We start from the raw sequence: 18,432 nt of genomic DNA, 5'->3' as shown, positions 1-18,432 counted from the left end.
AGACCTATTTGTGGTTCATCAAATTTGGCTGACAATTTTACAGGATTGTGTTATCCTTATTTTCACAGAGGGAAACTGGCCCAAAGAGAATGACCTTTCTGTAAGAGTGGGAGTCAAGAGTGGTTATATCTTGTGGCGAAACCACAGGTTATCAATGACTCATGCAAAAGACTCCCCAAATCTCAAATAGCTAGCAATGGCATAGCACTTTACAGGTTTGCAAAATGCTTTCCATGGGATCTCTACAACAGTCCTGTGAGGCAGGGGCAATCAACTTCCCTATTTTACAAAGGAGGAAACTCGGGCACAGTGAGAAGTCATTTGTCCAGGGTCACCCAACGAGTCAATGTGTGAGACAACATGTGACCTTGGATTTTCCACAATCCCCAGTCCACCACCTAAATGCCTACCTTTTCTAGTTACGACCTGAATGAGCCAGCCAGTGCATCTCAGGGACCTTATAAAGGGAACCGATTTAGGATTGGTTCCAAAACAGGAGCTCCTCTTCAAATCAAGCTATCACTTTTCCTGTTTCCAAGTGGCTCAAATTCATACAGGGAAGGAGTGTGGAACCACCCCTAGGTCTAGTGGTGTCCACCTGAAGAAGGCATGAACTAAAGACTTGGACATTAAATAAACAGACTAATGACTTTCTTGGAAATTATCAGTAGATTTCTTTATCCAAGGAAGTGATAAGGCAACAACAGGAAATGGTCAAGCCCCATCCAGTACAGAAGGTGATCACAGGGAACAGGACTGGCTCTTGGAATGTCCCAGGATTTAGAATAGTCATGCAAAAGACTCCAACCCTCCCTGGCCAAGGAAGCAGGGATACATTTGTGAAGTAGTCCCATATTTATTTAAAGGATGGCTGCCTTAGCATTGGAACCTCCCAGACAACCTGTAAGCTAAGAAGGGGAGGGCCCCTTCTCAAATCTTTCATCATGTATCTGCAATCATCTATTTAGCCAAATTCACACAAAAGTGTCAGCTCATCAGCTCAGGTGTAGATTTTTCACACCATGGCATCATCTGTGGCAAATACTGGACACCTGGCCTTTCCTCCCTGCCTAACATACTTTGGGACTGCCTCTGTCAGATATTCTGGGGCAAATGCATGTCCCTCTCTAGGAATCTCACACCACTGGATCATCCAGAGCACAGCAGTCTCTATTCACAGTACAGGCTTCATAAATGTTGGTTGAAGGAATGAATAAATGAGTTAACATGTACGCCCAGAGAAGGCAAACTATAAGTTATATAACATGTAACTAGGAAGGTAAACTGAGAAGAGAAGGAAAATCACAAGACAAGAATTAATCTCTGTCCCTCAGTTCATGAAATTTACTGGTTGGATTAGCTAGTCTCTATAAAGTCTATTCAGCAAATATTAAGTATGTTATGCTCAAGGCACTAAACCCTGTGATTCTATAATTGGACTTGTTCATCTTGGCCACAGAGGGCAGAATTAAGATGGGGTAAGGGTAAAGTTGTAGAGGCAGATTTTGACTTACAAGGAAAAAATTCTCAACACAGAAGGCTTATCAAAAAGTGAATGGGGCTTCCACTCTTCAAGCAGAGGCCTAGGGTTTGGTAATGTTAGAGATGTGATGCATACTTCAGGTACCATTTTGGGTTAGATTCTCTCTGAGATTCTGCAGTTTGCTTTATCTAAAAGTTTTGAATATCCTCTAGCCCAGAAAACTGAGTTGAGTGTTTAAAAACATGGGAGATGGCAGCTGGCATTTGGTCAGCACTCACAGAGCAAGATTCCTTGTGGAAAGAAGGGTGGTGCTTCATGCCTTCCTGGCCACCTCTAGGACACCTTAAGGTGGCTTCCCCAACCTTGGGTGCTCAATCTTTTGGTCCATAACCACTGGACTACCTTTATCATAACCATAGATCCCATTTCTGCATCATTCTAAGATTTACAAAGCACTTTTCCTCCCAATAGGTACATGAGGTAGGTGACACCAGGACAATTATCCCTCATTTGACAACAGAGGAAACTGGCTCAAAGAGAAGTGATTTGGCCAAGGTCATATCAAGAATAATTAGCAGAGCCAGAATTCAAACCTAGGTCCTCCAACTCCAAACACGGTTCCTTCAACATTGTGCTGCCTCAAATTTTCTTCCCTCCCCAGCCCCTGACTTCTATACCCATCTTTCTCTAGAAGGCCCTGGAAGAACTGCTCACTATCCACTTAATAGTTAGGACTTCCTCCCTCTCCCAGACAATACCAACTAACCATAGGGAGGGCTGTGCTGTGTGTCTCATTCAACCGTAAAGGAAGGCAGGAAGAAGATGACCTCGAAGGGTCAGGTCACTTCAAGGTATAGTAGCGGGTGGGCACAAAAGGCATCTTGCTAACTACTGCCTCCTGCTTCTTCTTCCGTACTTCCACCAACAGCTGGGTGCCAATTTTACTGTATTTTCCATCCACATAACCCATAGCTACATTCTTCTTCAGGCACGGAGAGGGGCAGCCACTGGTGATTTCCCCTGGGAAGAGCATAGGAAACAAGGCATGGAATCAGAGAGCAGAGGACATGCCTGTGCCCATACAGGAGACAAAGCGGATCATGTCTGTCATACACACTAGTGTAGTGGGAAGGCTGGCTTAGTTCAAGCACCACCTTCTACAAGAATCCTTTCCTGATTGGCTCCCCAGCTGTATGTGCTTTCCAACCAAAAACATACTATTTATCTTGTGTGTTTTTACATAATACTTATACAGGGTGCCTTTTCTGATGGAATGTAAGCTCCTAGGTGCCAGAGGCTACTTCATGTTTGTGGCTTTTATCCTCAGCATCTAACAGCACCTACCACACCTGCACATCACAGCTGGCGACCTGTATACAGTGCACCAGCCCAACACCCGCATCACATTTTGAGTATTTGTAGGTTGAAGTGATGATATCTTCTTGGGTACCTCATCTGCTGATGCAGACTGGGCACTGCAACAGTTAGGATCTTTGCCTACCAGTTTTGGCCCAGAGACCATGAAGCAACCAGAAGCATTCCTGTCTTCTCACCTGAGGGGGACCTGGGGTCTTCAGCAGCATGGACCAGTCCCACCCACCTACTGATAGGGACAAAGGGACTCTGTAGTAACCAACCTAAATTGGATACAGGACCCTACCCGCCCACCTCCTGCAGCCATCTAAAATGCTTCCCTCCCACCGCTTTGGACCCATACACACCCCAGGATTGCTCTACAGCTACTTGAGGCCCACATTAGGGGCCCTCAACTCCCTTTCTCTGAAGCTTGGCCCCAGGATCCCTTCATAGCTCTCAGCCCTTACCATCACAGATCTACTCCCACCACCTAACCTGACTCCTGGATATCCTTTGTCCTCAGACATTCAAGACCATGCCCAGTGGATGACATGAACCCAGAGACTGAGTAGTAGCCTCTTGCAGTATCCCTGAACACGCAGCCACCTGGAGGACTCCACCTGAGACCTTTTGGATCTCCCGCCCAAAGACCACTCCACTCAGCAGCCAGTCAGCAGTCACAGGTATCACCTCATACTTACCAAACAGTTGTTGACTAATTAGGAAAAAATTAAAAAAAACCAAAACACTAGATGTGGAGTCAGAGGACTAAAAAAAAAAAATAACCCTTCGGTTCAAACCCCAGCTCTGCTTCTTCTGTGGTTCTATGGACAAGTCCTGTCCTTTCCCTGTAAAATGATGGGTCTGGCCTAGGTGATTTCTAGGTTCTCTTTTAGTTCCAAATCCTATTCCTTTCCTTCTCCTCAATCTTTCCCTTGGGGGCAGGGTCCAGATGTAGGTGCCCTCCCCGAACAAAACCACCCCAACCCCAAAAGGCGAGGGACAAACCTGCTAACAGCTTCTGCCTACACAGTTCAAAATAATTAGCATTTGGATGGAGTTTTAAGGTTTGCAGAGCACTTTACAAGGATTATCTCATCTTTATCCTCACAATAACCCTGTGAGGTAGGTGCTCTTATTATCCCCATCTTAGAGGTGAGGAATCTTGAGTTCAGAAAGAGGTTAAGTGACTTGCTCAGGATCACATAGCTAGTAAGCATCTGAGGCCAGATTTGAACTCAAGAAGATGAGTCCTCCTGATTCCATGCCCAGCTGATAACTCATGATCACAGTTCAAAGCCAAGCCCAGTCTTTGGGGAAGGGATATTTAGGATCATGGGGCAGCTAGGTGGCACAGTGGATAGAGCATTGGGCTTGGAATTGGGAAGACTTATCTTCCTGAGTTCAAATCCAGCCTCAGACACCTGCGAGTTCTGTGACCCTGGACAAGGCAGTTAACCCTGTTTGCTTCAGTTCTTCATCTGTAAAATGAGGTGAAAAGGAAATGGCAAACTATTCCAGTGTCTTTGCCAAGAAGACCCCAAATGGGGACACAAAGAATCAGGCAGGGCTGAATAACAAACAACTGAGGATCACAGGATTCTGAGCGAGAAGGGACCTCCTAGATTGCCTGGTCCGAAGGAGGAAATTCAGGCGGAGAGATGAAGGCCCTTGCCCAAGGTCATCCAGACAATAAAGAGCAGAGCTGGGATTTGAACTTGGGTCTTCTGAGTACAGATCTTGTGTTCTTTCTATCACAACCCTCTCCTCACTTGGGGGCACATTGGAGAGGGTGGCATTTACGTCTGCCTTGCCCCCAGCTTTCCCCTGCTTCAACCTACCAATGACAGCTCCCTCTGTGTTCATGATGAGGCTGTGCTGGCGAATAGGTGCTCCTGTAGACGTCAGCCCCACACGCTTACGGGCCACTTTCCCTTTTATCTGGGGGACCACGATGGCAGCACCAGGGAAGTCCATGGCAGCCCTGCGTCGTTTTCCTGTAAACAGCCCCCACCAGACAGGGATGTTTAGCATTCTCCTGGGGGAATTCATCACTTTCTCCTTTACCTCCAGGCTTCAGTCCACTGCCAGTCAGTACTTAATGAATATTTACTGAATAAGTGATTTAGAGTCATGAATGAATTAAAGTCTTCCTATCTAAATCATACCCATGTACCCTTCACAGGTGCCCTCTTGAAAACTTTCTTTGAATCCTGCCCCAACAGTAATGGCTTGCCCCATCAAGAATTACAGACTGTTACAACTTAAAAAACAAGAGCTCTCCTTTCTGTAATGATTTAGGGTTTACAAAACACCATCACCTTCATCTTTACAAAACACTCCATACAAGAACTCTGTGAGGCAGACAGTAAAGTATTATTCTCATTTATAGTGGAGTACATCTCGATTCCTCATTCCCATCCATCCTCCATCAGCTGCCAAAGGATCTTCCTAAAATGCAACTCTAACCATGTTACTGTCCCTATCTCAAAACTCTAGCAAAAAAAAAAGATCTAGAAAACACAACAGATTTAATCTTGATCATGAAAGTCAAGGAAAAAAATCACTGAGTCATTTTTCCAGCCCTACTTAGCATAAGGAGACAGAGAGGTTTGTGGACACTGGAGACAGGGTCTGGCCAACAGCCTACTTCGGGGAGCATTCCAGTTCAAAGAGAGGGCATGAACCAGTGTAAGAAAAGGTCTCATATCCAGTACAAACATGCCTAAACTTGTGTATAGATCCAAGGTACACTGGGGAAGGGATCTGTGCCTAGGAGTAATGTTCCAAGGAAACAGGTGATTAGGAGCCCTAGGTTGTATACTAACAAGAAGAAGCAAATTCAAAAGCAGGCAGCAGATGTAGGCTGAGACCCCAGGAGCAGATTGGGGTCTCAGCTCCAGGTTTTATCCTAGTCTGAAGCCTGCAAAAAAAAAAAAATAACCAGGGCAAGAATCCCAGGACAAAAGAAAAACTATAATTCTGTCATTCAGAACCAGCAGAGCCTTCTAACTAGCTAATAGTGGCTGAGTCCAACAGTGGTCTGGTGAAACTCCAAAAAGGACCCCCTCTAGGTTCATTGCTCAGACCAAAGCTGGAGTTGCAGAGTTCACACCAGAGGAGGCATTATCTGATCATTATCAGATTTTGCCCAGGATCAAGATCACTTTGGGAGCACTGAAAGCTTGCAGGTCTCCAGCCTGAGCTGTCCCTAGGAACCTGAAATAACACAGTCCTCCATTCCCCAAGAAAGCAGCAGTAGGATCAGCCCAGGTATTCCCACCAAAGTTACACAAAGCATGGCCCTAATAAAGTCCAAACTCAGGAAGTAAGCTGGAAGAATGAACAAATGGAAAAAAATCCCCACCATAAAAATCTATTATGGTTACAGCGACACTCAAGATACAAACCCAGAAGAAAAGAATAACTTCAAAATATCTACAAGTAAAACCCAGTTTGGGCATAAATTCAATTAAAAATTCCTGGAAAAGATGAAACAAGAGTTTAAAAAAAAGAGCAAAAAGGTTATTATAAAAGAAATGACTCACTAGAGAAAAAAATTGGAAGAGAAGTAAGAGCTATGGAATAAGAAATTAGAAAAATAATTAACAGTGTGGCACAGGAGGTACAAAACCTGGCCCAAGCAACAAAATCCCTGAAAATTACAATGGACCAAATAGAAGTTAATGATTACATGAGACAACAAGAAATACTAAAACAAAGTCAAAAGACTAAAAAGCCAGAAGAAAATGTAAGGTACGTCATAACAAAAAACAAGTGACCTGGGATTGAGGAGAGAAAATTTAAGAATCATTATACTACCTGAAAGCCATGACCAGACTTAGATTCTTATAATCTAGACACTGTTCAGACTCCTTAAGAGTCTGCCCAATATGACGGATGTTCTAATAAACCTGTCTTTGGCTGAAAGAAGGCTAGGGTCAAATTCTTTCAGGCAGTACCTGTGTGTTGTGATTTTGGGGTCCCAGCACCCCTAAACCACATCATTTTGGTGGCCCATACGGGGAAACTACCTAACCCCAACTTTTTCTCCAGCCAAGACTTGAAGGAAAGAGGGGCATGGGGCAGCTACAGTGTGGGCCCCACTGGCAATGGGCTTGGACCCTAAGGCAACCTTTGCCTGGAAGCATCACCCAGGTTCAGCACATCCTGCTCAAGGTAAAGAAGCTGCCCTCTGAACTTGGGGAATGTTACCCTCCTGGCTATTCCTGAGTCTGGATATGAGGTGGATTTGATACTACATTGTTGGAAAACTGAATTATCTGAATCCAAACAGAGCTAAGGATGTTTTATCCTCTCAAAGTTGGGCCCTAAATCTAGTCCCTGCTTTATATTTGGGCCCTGCAGTTTTTTCTGTCAGATTTGTGTCTTCCAGACTATGGGCCATTCACCTACAATTGGTACCAAACAGCAAGTACCAGCCAATATCCCCACATGGCTTTCTGGATGCAGCCTGTTCCAGTCAACCTCCTCTTTGGGACCCCCTCAAGACAGGGACAGTTCTACACCCCTTGCCAGCAGGAAGCAGTTTCAGAAGGCGAGACCTTCATCCCTTACTCCAAAAGAATTTGGGGTCCCATTTGTTTGAGGGGAGAATGATGGGGTTGGGATCTGGGCCCCAGAAAGGAAAAACCCTGAACTTTCCCACATGGCCAAATCTCTGGCTTTAGCCTGAGGCTATGACCCCATCAACTAACCTTTCATTGTGGCTACACCCAATCTCCCCTCCATTGTCTTGGCCTCCATTACCTCATAGACTACATGGCCACTCCTAGATCCCTCCCACAGGCTTTCTGTATATAAGGTCCATCTTGTCTCCATTAAGATGTTTAGATTCTTATAATCTAGCCACTGTTCAGACTCCTTAAGAGTCTGCCCAATATGACGATGTTCTAATAAACCTTGTTTTTGGCTGGGGAAAAAAAAAGCCATGACCAAAACAAAAAAAAGGGCTAGACATAATATTTCAAGAGGGCACAAAAGAAAACTGCGTTGATCTATTATTAGATGTGGAAATAGTAAAAAATAGAAGGAATCTATTGGTTACCTCCTGAAAGAAACTCCAAAATGAAAACTCCCAGGAACACTGAAGACAAAATCCAGAGTTTCCAGATCAAAGAAAAAAAAATTACTGAAAACAGCCAGAAAGAAAGAATTCAAGTACTGAGAGCTATGATCAGGATTATACATGATTTAGCAGCCACCACTCTAAAGAAGCAGAGAGCTTGGAATATATTACAGCAGGCAAAGGATATAGCTGTCAACCAAGAATAACATACCCAGCAAAACTGAGTTTAATCTTACGCGGAAAAAAAATGGATCTTTAATGAAATACAGGACTTCCAAATATTCCTGATGAAAAGTCCAGAGCTGTATAGAAACTTTGAAGTGCAAACACAGAACTTAAGAGAAACAAAAAGGTAAACATGAACAAATAATGATAAAGTAACTACATAAGGATAAACTTCTTATATTCTAATATGGGCAGATGATACATATGTCCTCTCTGAACCCTATCATCATCAGAGTTCACAGAGGGAGTCTAATTAGATAGAAGACCTGGAAGTGGGTGTGTATGTATGTATGTGTGTATGTGTATGTATGTATGTATGTATGTATGTATGTATGTATGTATGTGTGTGTGTGTGTATCTCTTGATGACCTTAAAAGAATGGAAAAGGGAAGGGAAGAGGAATACATTGGGGAGGAGACAGAGGAAGGAAGAATGGGGGAAATTATCTCACACAATGGCAGCATGCAATCAGAAGTCTATACAAACAAGGAAGAAAGGGTAGAGGAATGGCTGACATTTGAACTTCACTCTCTTCTGAACTGGTCAAAGGAGGGAGTAGCCACACATAGACAGTTGGCTACAAAAATACATTTCACTCAACAGGGAAACAGGTGGAAGGGGACAAGGGAGAATTAAAAGGAGGGCAGATTAAGGCAGAGATTAGCCCTAAAAGGAAAACAAATTCTAAAATAACGTACAAAAATATTTATAGCTTTTTTTGAGGTGGCAAAGAATGGGAAACTGAGGGACTGCTCATCAAATGAAGAATGGCTGAATAAATTATGGTATATAAATGTAATTGAATACTATTGTGCTGTAAGAAATAATAAAGGGGATGGTTTCAGAGAAACCTGGGAAGACTTGTATGAACTGATACCGAGTGAAGCAGGCAGCACAATGAGAACAATTTCTACAATGACAACAATACTATAAAGATAAACAACTTTGAAAGAGTTAAGAACTCTAATTAGCAGAATGACTAACCATGATTCCAGAGGACCAATGATGAAACACAGTCCCAATCTCCTGATACAGAGGTGAAAGTAGCAGAGTACAGAATGAGGCATATTTTCCTTTTGCAGATGCATAAATTTGTTTTCTTTGACTATACATGCTTGTAATATCAGTTTTCTTTTTCTTTCTTTCTCATTTGGGAGGGTGGGGTTGGGAGGTAGAAAAGATGGATTTTTGCTGATTGAAAAAAATTTAATTTAAAAAAACTTCTTTATTCTAATTTAGTGTTCTTTCCACTAGATCACACTTCCTCAAGTAGCATTTTTCACCTCCCTAATGTACTTTTCACATATAATAGCCATTCAGGAAATGGGCTGGGTCACATAGTGAGAATGAAGGACAACAGATCCCCAGCCTAAGTGATGTACTGGTAACCTTAATATATGAAAATATATAGAAAAAGGCCTCTCTGGAGAATGAGGCAACGTGGGTAAGAGTCCCACCTCTGACACTGTCTATGTGACCCAGGACAAGTCAATTTGCCTCCTGAGGCCTTCATTTTCTCATCTGTAAAGTGAGGGGGTTAGATTAGAGGCCTTTTGAGGATCTTCTAAGTAGATCTATGATTTGCTAAAGTATAAAAATAAGTCTGTTTCATGTTGCTGTGTTGCACTGTGAGCTCCATGAAGACAGGGATTATGTCATAGCAAAACTCTGTACTTTCCCCGTTCCTAAATATAGGGCTCTGAATGCAGGAAGTGCTTACTAAATGTTTGAATGAATGCACAAATGACACTTCAAAATTTACCCCATATCTGGCCCCAGCCCCCACCTCTTGATATGGGTGGACCCAGCAGGGGAAGCTGCCATGGTTACCCCTGCCCTGACTCACCCAGGGTCCAGCCTAGGCTTCCTTCCACAGGGGTGGTACGTTCATCTATGTCGTTCCCATACAGGCACAGACCTGCCTCCAGCCGCAGGCTGTCCCTGGCTGCCAGCCCTGCCAGCTTGACCTCCTTATTCTCCAGCAGTGCCTCTGCCAGGTGGATGGCCTTCTCTGCTGGCACCGAGATCTGTGTGGAATACAGGTAATATAGGGTTGTAGGAAAGAAGCTAGCTGCTTCCCAAGAGAATGCCCATGGACCCCAGGGCACAGCTATTCTAAAGCAGGCTGACGTCATACTAGCCCTGTTGTGAACTTGGGGAAAGGTAGAAGGTGTGCATGGTAGTACCTCAGGTTTTAGAGCCAGAAGGGACCTTGAAGACCATTTAGTTCATCATCATTTTCAAGGGAGGAAACTGAGGCCTAGGAGAGGAAGGAACTTGCCCAAATTTCCATAGCTCATAAACATCTGTGCTGAGATCTGAACCCACGTCCTCTGACTTGAAACAAAATGCTCTTTCCACTGTGCCCTTATGTACCTCCACACCATCCTCCCCGGTATAACCGCAGCGTGTCACACGGCAGCCAGGTATTCCAAACACATCCATCACGGCACTGGTCATGAAGGTCAGCTTCCAAAGGTCATCTGACACCCCAGCCTGCAGCACCTGGACCGCTGAGGGACCTGACATGAGGAGCAAAGGGGTCAGAGCTCTGCCTAGCACACTGTTTGGGAACCATGCCAGCTGTTGTTCTGCGGTTTTGTGGACGTATGGGGGGAAGAAAAGAGATTTAAAAGAGAGACATATTTCCTCCCTTCCTCTCACTGCTTTAAGTCCCAGGTTTCTGTGGCAATGCTTGAAAGGAATAATCTATCCTTTGCATTGCCCTGAAAGGCACTCACCTTGAAGGGCTAACAAGGCATTATCAATCACCTCCAGATTCACATCACAGCTAGCACTTCTCAGTTCTGATACCTTGTTCTGAAAGTAGAGACAAAGGCTTTGGCTATAGGGCCCTTGTGAACATGGGCCCATGTTTGGCCCCATACCCACATAGTTCTCAATCCCAATTTCCAATGCCTGCCAGGGCCCACCTCCAGGGATAGCTGTTCCCCCACCGCTACCCCCTAGGAAACAGGTCATTCTCAGGGGCTTACCAGCCATTGAATAACATCCCCTACCTGCATGAGGGCCATGTCCTTCTCTCGACACCCAGCATTGGACACCACATACAGATACTCGTTAGATGTGTTTGTCACAATCAGGTCATCTATGATACCGCCTTCTTCATTGGTGAAAAGAGTCAGTGTCCCCTATCACCAAGACCAAGTACATCACCCTCTGGTCATCAGCCCTGGCCTTGAAGCCTGGACCAAAGGATCCAAGGCTACAAAGTATACCCCCCCCAATACTACAGAGCAGAAACCATGATGTATGAGAACACCCCAATGACTGGGGCAAGCTCATCTTTTTTAAAAAAATTTTTTTCTCTATTAACAAATTAGTTTTTACCCTTTCTACCTATATTGACCTCTCCCTATCATGCCCCCATGGGAAAAAAAGAATACAAAACCCTTCTAGAAAATAAGCATTGTCAAGCAATATACATTGGCCATATCCAAAAACCTGTTCTTCATTCTGCATATTAGTCCATCAGCTCTGTGTCACGACAGGGGTAGCATTCTTCCTCATCAGTCCTCTAGAATCAATGCTGGTCATTGCATTGATCAGTGTTCTTAAGTCTTTCAGAGCTGTTTTTTTTTTTTTAACAATATTAACGTTCTAGTATAAAGCATAAACTGTTCTCCTGCACAGTGCACTAAGCAGCAGGACCATGCTTATCTCTAATGGCTAACAAGGGTCTCCTCTGTAGACAGACATCTTACTCAGGCTCACAGGACGCTGGTGCTAAGCTGTGTTTCCAGAAGAAAAGATGTGTCAGGATCGGGGGGGTATATATACTTCCTAACACCAATCCCTGCATGTGGTGGTTAAATTCCCTTCAGTTGAGTTTTGCTAATGGCCTTGATCATGCTTTTCCCCCATTACAAATAAGCCTTACTCAGAAGTACAGCATCACTACACCATTAAGATGGCCTACACGACATGGTATTCTTCCTGCTCCTTTCTTCCATGAGTACTTCAAGAACACTTCATTGGGTTGGTCTGGATACTCCCCACTCCACCAACACAGACTGAAATCCTTTCATAATTTAGAAGATGGTCTTTGAGAGTTGCCCTGGCTTGATGTTAACTTGCAGCCAACCTTGTGATGAGGCCCTCCAACTCAAGCAGGTTTGTCATGGAACCATAGACTCAGTCTGGCACCATGCCCATAAACAAAGCCCGCTAAGACCTGCCATAGGTTGAACTCCACTGGCAAAGTCTATGAGAACCAGGAAGCCTAAACACATTACAATGAGGCATCAGAATTGGACTTTAGTGAGGGGATCACCACACATACACAGCAGTTAATGTGGTGTTAGTACATCTGCTGTTGAAAATGAAATCTGTCAATGGGCCTATCCTAACGGCCTATGTTCAGCTGCAGCCCTAAGATAAAGCCCTGGTTGGGCTCACTGGTAGTACAAACTTACCTGGGGCTAAGCTCCAAGTAGCAGTCCCTCTAGTGGCAGTAAGAACACTGGTAAACTAAGCCAGTAGGCATTTATGTAATGGGGAAGAAGGAGTGAGGGAGAAACAGCTGGGAGTTGACAGGGGAGGCCCTCACCTGGTTTGGCTTTAGTTCAGCAATGTCACCAACCAACAAGCTCTCCATCAACTTCACTCGATCCTGACCAAATATCTTGGTCTTGAAAAAAGATTGAAAGATAGTTTTAGCAGCAGAGATATTATGAAGGCAGAATCAACAGGTCTTGGCAACTGACTGGATATGGAGGTAAGAGTGAGGAGTTAAGGAAAGGGACTTAGTTGACAGACTCAGCCTGGGTTGAGAACCTGTATGACTGGGAAAATGGCAGTGTCCTGGACAGTAATAGCAATGTCAAGAAGAGGGAAGGACTTTGCAGGGAAAGATAATAAGCTCAGTTTTTGGACATGTTGAATTTAAGATGTCTACACAACACCCAGTTTGATATCAATGAGCAGTTGGAGATTCGAGATGGGAGGTTGAGAGAGAAGTTAGATTTGAGACTCATCTACACAGAAATGATAATTTAACTGACAGGCACTTAAGATATAGTATTAACAAAGTGAGAAGGGAAGAAGGCCCAGGCAGAGCCTTAGGAGACACCCTAAATTGGCGGGCATGACCCAGAAGAAGATCCAACAAAAGACAGTGGGGAGTAGTAAGAGTGGTAGAAAAAGAGGTAGAAGAAAGTAATGTCATTAAAAACCTAGAGAGAAAAGGATGTTCGACTGTGTTGAAAGAGTTGCAGAAAGTTCAAAAAGAATGAGGAGTTAAAAAAAAAGTCATTAGATTTCACAATTAAGAAATTCTTGGCAGTTTTGTAGGGAGCAATTTCAGTTGAATATGAGATCGGAAGCCACAGCACAGTGAGTTAAGGGAGCAAAAAGCAGACTGCCTTCTGAAGTGAAGGTTTTATTTGTTTGAGGGTTTGTTTTTTTTTCTGAGGATAGGAGACATGGGCATGTTTGTAAGCAGCAAGGAGGCAGACAGGAGAAAAGAAGAGACTGAAAATTAGTGAGAGAGTAGAGATGACAGAGGAGACAATATGCTGGAGAAGATAAATGGAATAGGATTTACTTGTACATGTAGAGCCAGAATTCAAACTGAGGTCTGTCCTCTGACTCCAGCAACCTCATTTATTCCATTATTGATTCAGTTGCCTGGAGCCTGATTTTTTTTTAGGTACAAATATTTCCATGTATTAGCTCTCAGTCCTTTGCTGGACCTTGATTACCCAGGTGAAAATTAGTTTCTGAACTCACAAACTGGGGGCCCATGCATGGTAACCCACCCCAAAGCCCAGCCTGAGACCAAATTCAGGATTTCGGAGTAAATACTAAACCATGTGCCTACAATATATCCTCACCTACCCACAGGTCTACTGCTTAGCTTTGTCCTTCTCGGATTTCAAAATCCTGATAAAAAATAAAATCACTTCTCTAAAGTCCTCCCACTAATTAACCCTAACATTCCTTTAGCTTGGGAGGAGGGGAACCAAGGGAGGGCCATTGTAGTAGATAATCTTTAAGGTCTCTTGTGTATACAGTGCCTGACTGGCATATCCAAGAGCCTAGGGAAAACAAGGGGCCATAGTACTGAAACAGTCAGAACTGGCCCACCTCCCTCCTTTCATCCTGAACTTAGGAACAGGCCATTCACCTGCAACATGTGGGATACATCAAATAGGGAGCAATGTCTTCGGGTGTGCAGGTGGGACTCAATGTGGCTGTCCTGGTACTGCACAGGTAGGCTCCAACCAGCAAAGGACACCATCTTCCCACCATGGCTCTGATGGAAATCAAACAGGGGTGTTTTCTTCAAGGGCTCCTGCCAGGGAATAAAATCATTGGTCTGAGAAGCTGGCCTCTCCACACCTAGTTCCATACTGAGTAGGTAGGATGGAAACAAGGCTTGACTCTGCTCAGGGTCCTTTTCATACACTCTCACTTTCTCCTGGGGTCTTCTTTACTTCTGCCAGGACCCCATCTTCTCTGGGACCATCTTCCTCAGGAAGCCTTTTCCAAGCCCTCCTAATTCTTAGTGCCTTCCCTTTCTTATTTATTTCTGTTGAGGTTTAGGGGTGCTGAGACCCTGAAATAGTGACAAGCAGTCCTGCCTCGAATGAATTTGACCCAAGCCTTCTTTCAGCCAAAGGCAAGGTTTATTAGAACACCTATCAAGGTGTGCGTGATTCTAAAAATCCACCATATTGGCCAGACTCTTAAGGAATCTAAGTATCTGTATCACTAATCAAGTGGTCCAGATTGCATCTGAGCCCCTTAATGGAGGCCAACAGGGATCTTACATACAGAAAGACTGTGGGAGGAATCTAGGAGTGGTCAGTAGGCTGGGGTGACTCTGAGATAACAGAAAACACCAGGGATCTGGACCATGTGGCCAAGGGAGATAGAATCAAGGGTGGAAAGGGGCCAGGGGCAATCAGGAGGTAACAAGACAAAGAAGGCTGGCCTGGGTCAGAGGTAATAGAATTGGGAGATAGTAAGTCGCCACAAAGTTAAGGCCAGTTGAGAGGATAACTGGGATGATGCCTCAGGCAAGCGCCAGAGACTCAGCCACATGGAAAAGTTCAAGAAAGTTGGGGGGGGGGTTCCAGGGCCTAGGCCCCCTCATTTCATCTTTCTTATCTTGTATATAACTTGTTTGTATTTATTTGTTGTCTCCCCAATTAGACTGTGAGCTCCTTGAGGGCAGGGGCTGTTTCTTGCCTCTTTCTATAACCCCAGTTTAGGCACTGTGGCTGGCACACAATAAGTGCTTAACGTTTACTGACTTTTAAGCCCCATTTCCCTCTTTCATTCCCAAAACCTACATCTCCCTCCTCTTCCCTGTCTGAAGACTTGTCTCCAGGTCGGCTGATGCCCTCTCCCTAAAGCTACATCTCCTCCCCAAGACCCCGACTTGTCCCTCCCCAAATCGGTTCCTCTCCCTTTCCCTGACCATATAGACTTCTTCCCCAGGCCAAGCTCCCTTTTCCCAAACCCCCGAACCTGTGCCCTCTCTTCCCTTTCCTGCCTGTAGACTCTCCCCTACTTGTCTCTCCTCAGGGCCTCTTCCTTCTGTGAGACCGCTCCCAGGGGCTTCAGTTCCTCTCTCCCCCTTTCCTGCCTAAAGACCTTCCCTAGAACCCCCACGCGTCCCGCCCCAATCTCCCCTCTCCCCTCCCCTGCCTGTAGACCTTTCCCAGGTCGCCCTTTCACTCTTCCCCTTTCCTGAACCCTCTTGGGATACCAGCTTCTGCTTGCACTTCCCTGCCTGTAGACCCTCCCCAGGGCCAACTCCCTTCTTCCTTCACCCACCCTTCCGGAAACCCCTCTCCAAGGTTCCCGCCTCTCTCCCCCCAAGATCCCAACTACTCAGCTCTTCCTCAAGGTTTCAGCACCACCACTCCCTTCTCTGGGTTTGCAGCCTACTCTTAGGAGCCTCCTTTCTCCCCAGAAGCACCCCGCCCCCCAGGGCTCCAGCCCTTCCACTTTGTCTCCTCCCCTAGGCCGCTGCTCCGGCCGAACCCCATCCCACCTGCCCCGAACTGAGAGGCCGTCGAGCTGCTGTGGGGTGGCCACTTCGCATCCCCGCCGCACCGCTGCAAAGCGGGTCAAAGAGTCGCCAAGCCGAGCTCCTAAAGCGCTGCATCTTCAAGCCGAATAGCTAGGACTGGACCCCTCGCCTGGGGCTCTGCTCTCTGACCGCGCAGGTGCTGGCCAGCTGAGCAGCAGAGGACGGTGGGAGATGTAGTTCCGTTTCCCCTTCCCTTTGCCCTGAGGGGGGTCTTTGAGTTTCAGTCCAGTGATCTGGCAAACTCCAAGGTTTTCTTCTTACTAAACAATGGTATCAATCGCTGCTTGCTGGAACCAGATTTGGGTGCTGCCTCTGAAGCAAGGCTTCCACACCTTAGGTAAATTCATCCACCATCATTGTATTAGTATGGGTTGGGAAACATGTTTCATTACTGGAGATAAAATGATAATTTAGATACCCACCTTTGAAGCACATTTTCCTAAAGAAATTAAAAAAATTCTTATAAGAGAATCAGAAAAAGAAGAACCAGCCACTTGGACCACCTGAGAAACAGGAAGACAGTACAGTATGGCCAGTATTGTGGGAAAAGCAATATATTTGGAATCAAAAGACCCGAGTTGGAAAACCTTATCTACTTCTTACTGTGTGACTGTCAGCAAATCGCTTAACTTCTCTGAAACTGTTTTCTCATTTATAACATCACCCAGATTGCTTGGAGATAAGGGCCAGAATGGGGTATCCCAGCAACAGTTTGAAATCCTTCCCCCCTCCCCCTTTTCCCTATGGAAGCAGTGGCTTTGCTTATCCTTGTAAGCTTAAGATATAATAGTTGTCTGTTTTATTAAGCAATTTGTCAACTCATCCAAGCATACATAGTAGGAATGGTCTGCTCACCCCAACTGCATTTCTATCATCTCTTTGGCTTCTATATCTGAAACTAAACTGGTCGCTGACTTACAGGGGAATGCTTGGGTCACTGCACTGTGGTCACAGTTAAGCAAACAAGTCTGTTCGGAATGTAAAGGAACTCAGCTTTTTGAAGAGATCAAGCTGTACTTTTGATTGTGGTCAGGAGAGGACATCAGGGGGAAAATAGTTAAACTTTAATTCAAAAGGGGAGTGACAGCCCAAGCAATTAACCCTTTAGCTGCTAAGCCATCAGAAACTCCCAATTTTTAAAAAAATCCACTTGTGCCTAACTACCAATCTAGTCCGCACCCCACTACCCAAGCAAGAGCTGCACAACCAAAATGACGCAGTAGAAAGAGAACCAAACCTGGCAGGTTTCTGCTGTCCACCTGGACACAGTGGTCCAGGTTCTCTTTGTAGGGATGCTTTTCTGCTGTTAGCACCTGTTCTGGACTTAGTCCCTGAGCTCGACAGACTAATTCATGTCTGGCCAAGTACTGCAGTATTATTAGTAATAAACTTTACTGGGTGCTAGAACAAATGGGATAATACCTTATCATATTTTTTAATCACAGTAGGAAAGTTGGCTACCTATTGGAATCAGTATACTCAAAAATGGTCCCTTTTGAAGCAAGTACCAAGATGGCATGGCATAGAACTTTCAGGATTAGAAACCAGGTACAGTGTCTGCTTGGCTCAGCCTAAGCTCTGCATCAGCTGGGCTAAGTCAGACTGGGGAGGGGGAAGGAGAAGAGACAGAGACAGAGAAGGAAGAGACAGAGAGAGGAGTAATCTACTCCTAAAACGATTCCCAATCCATCCAGCTCAAGCTCTCTGTCTTAATTCCCCTCTCTCCTTCCTCCAATCTGTGGTTTGCACATTCTGACTAGGAAAAGAAATGCTGCTTTGTAAGTGACAACTTGCAGGACCTCAGGGTGCTGCAGAAGGATTCTAGTCAGTTCAAGAGGATGAAATGGGGGTTCCTCTCCCAAGTACCTTTGGGCCCTGTGTCTACTCTGGACTATAACTTAGATAATGACTACTGGCTCCAGCTTCCCATGACTAAGAAAAACCCTGAAACTTCCAAAGACCAAGACATTTAGTTTAGATTTAGACTTAGGCTAGAGCCAGGTAAGAGGTAGAGAACCAGCTCAAATTATGTCTTTTTTATGTACCTACATATGTACGTTATTATCTTCTCCATTAGAATGTAAGCTCTTCAGGGGCAGGGTCTTTGTCTTTTGTCTTTGTATCCCTCTGCACCTCACACAGTGTGCAGTACATAGGCTCTTAAAAGACTTGCTTGATTGAAAGACCTCGTACTGCTGATAGGTACGTGGACAA

At 44.9% G+C, this 18,432-nt stretch overlaps 1 protein-coding gene across 1 annotated transcript; it reads right to left on the bottom strand.

The window, feature by feature from the left end:
- Positions 1-1,320: 1,320 nt before the first annotated feature.
- AMT (aminomethyltransferase) lies at positions 1,321-18,351 on the bottom strand. The gene is made up of 10 exons (XM_020998950.2): positions 18,268-18,351; positions 16,180-16,550; positions 14,302-14,469; positions 12,724-12,804; positions 11,174-11,305; positions 10,895-10,973; positions 10,530-10,675; positions 10,000-10,180; positions 4,681-4,836; positions 1,321-2,503 (listed from the first exon to the last, which is right to left on the bottom strand). Exons 2-10 carry the CDS (start codon positions 16,291-16,293, stop codon positions 2,325-2,327), a joined length of 1,236 nt encoding a protein of 411 aa, XP_020854609.1. The 5' UTR covers positions 16,294-16,550; positions 18,268-18,351; the 3' UTR covers positions 1,321-2,324.
- Positions 18,352-18,432: the final 81 nt, after the last annotated feature.

The sequence above is a fragment of the Phascolarctos cinereus genome, unplaced genomic scaffold (genome assembly GCF_003287225.1).
Source record: "Phascolarctos cinereus isolate Bilbo 61053 unplaced genomic scaffold, phaCin_HiC Scaffold_4;HRSCAF=312, whole genome shotgun sequence".
NCBI classification, from domain to species: domain Eukaryota; kingdom Metazoa; phylum Chordata; class Mammalia; order Diprotodontia; family Phascolarctidae; genus Phascolarctos; species Phascolarctos cinereus.
This window is presented reverse-complemented; position numbering and strand designations above follow the sequence as displayed.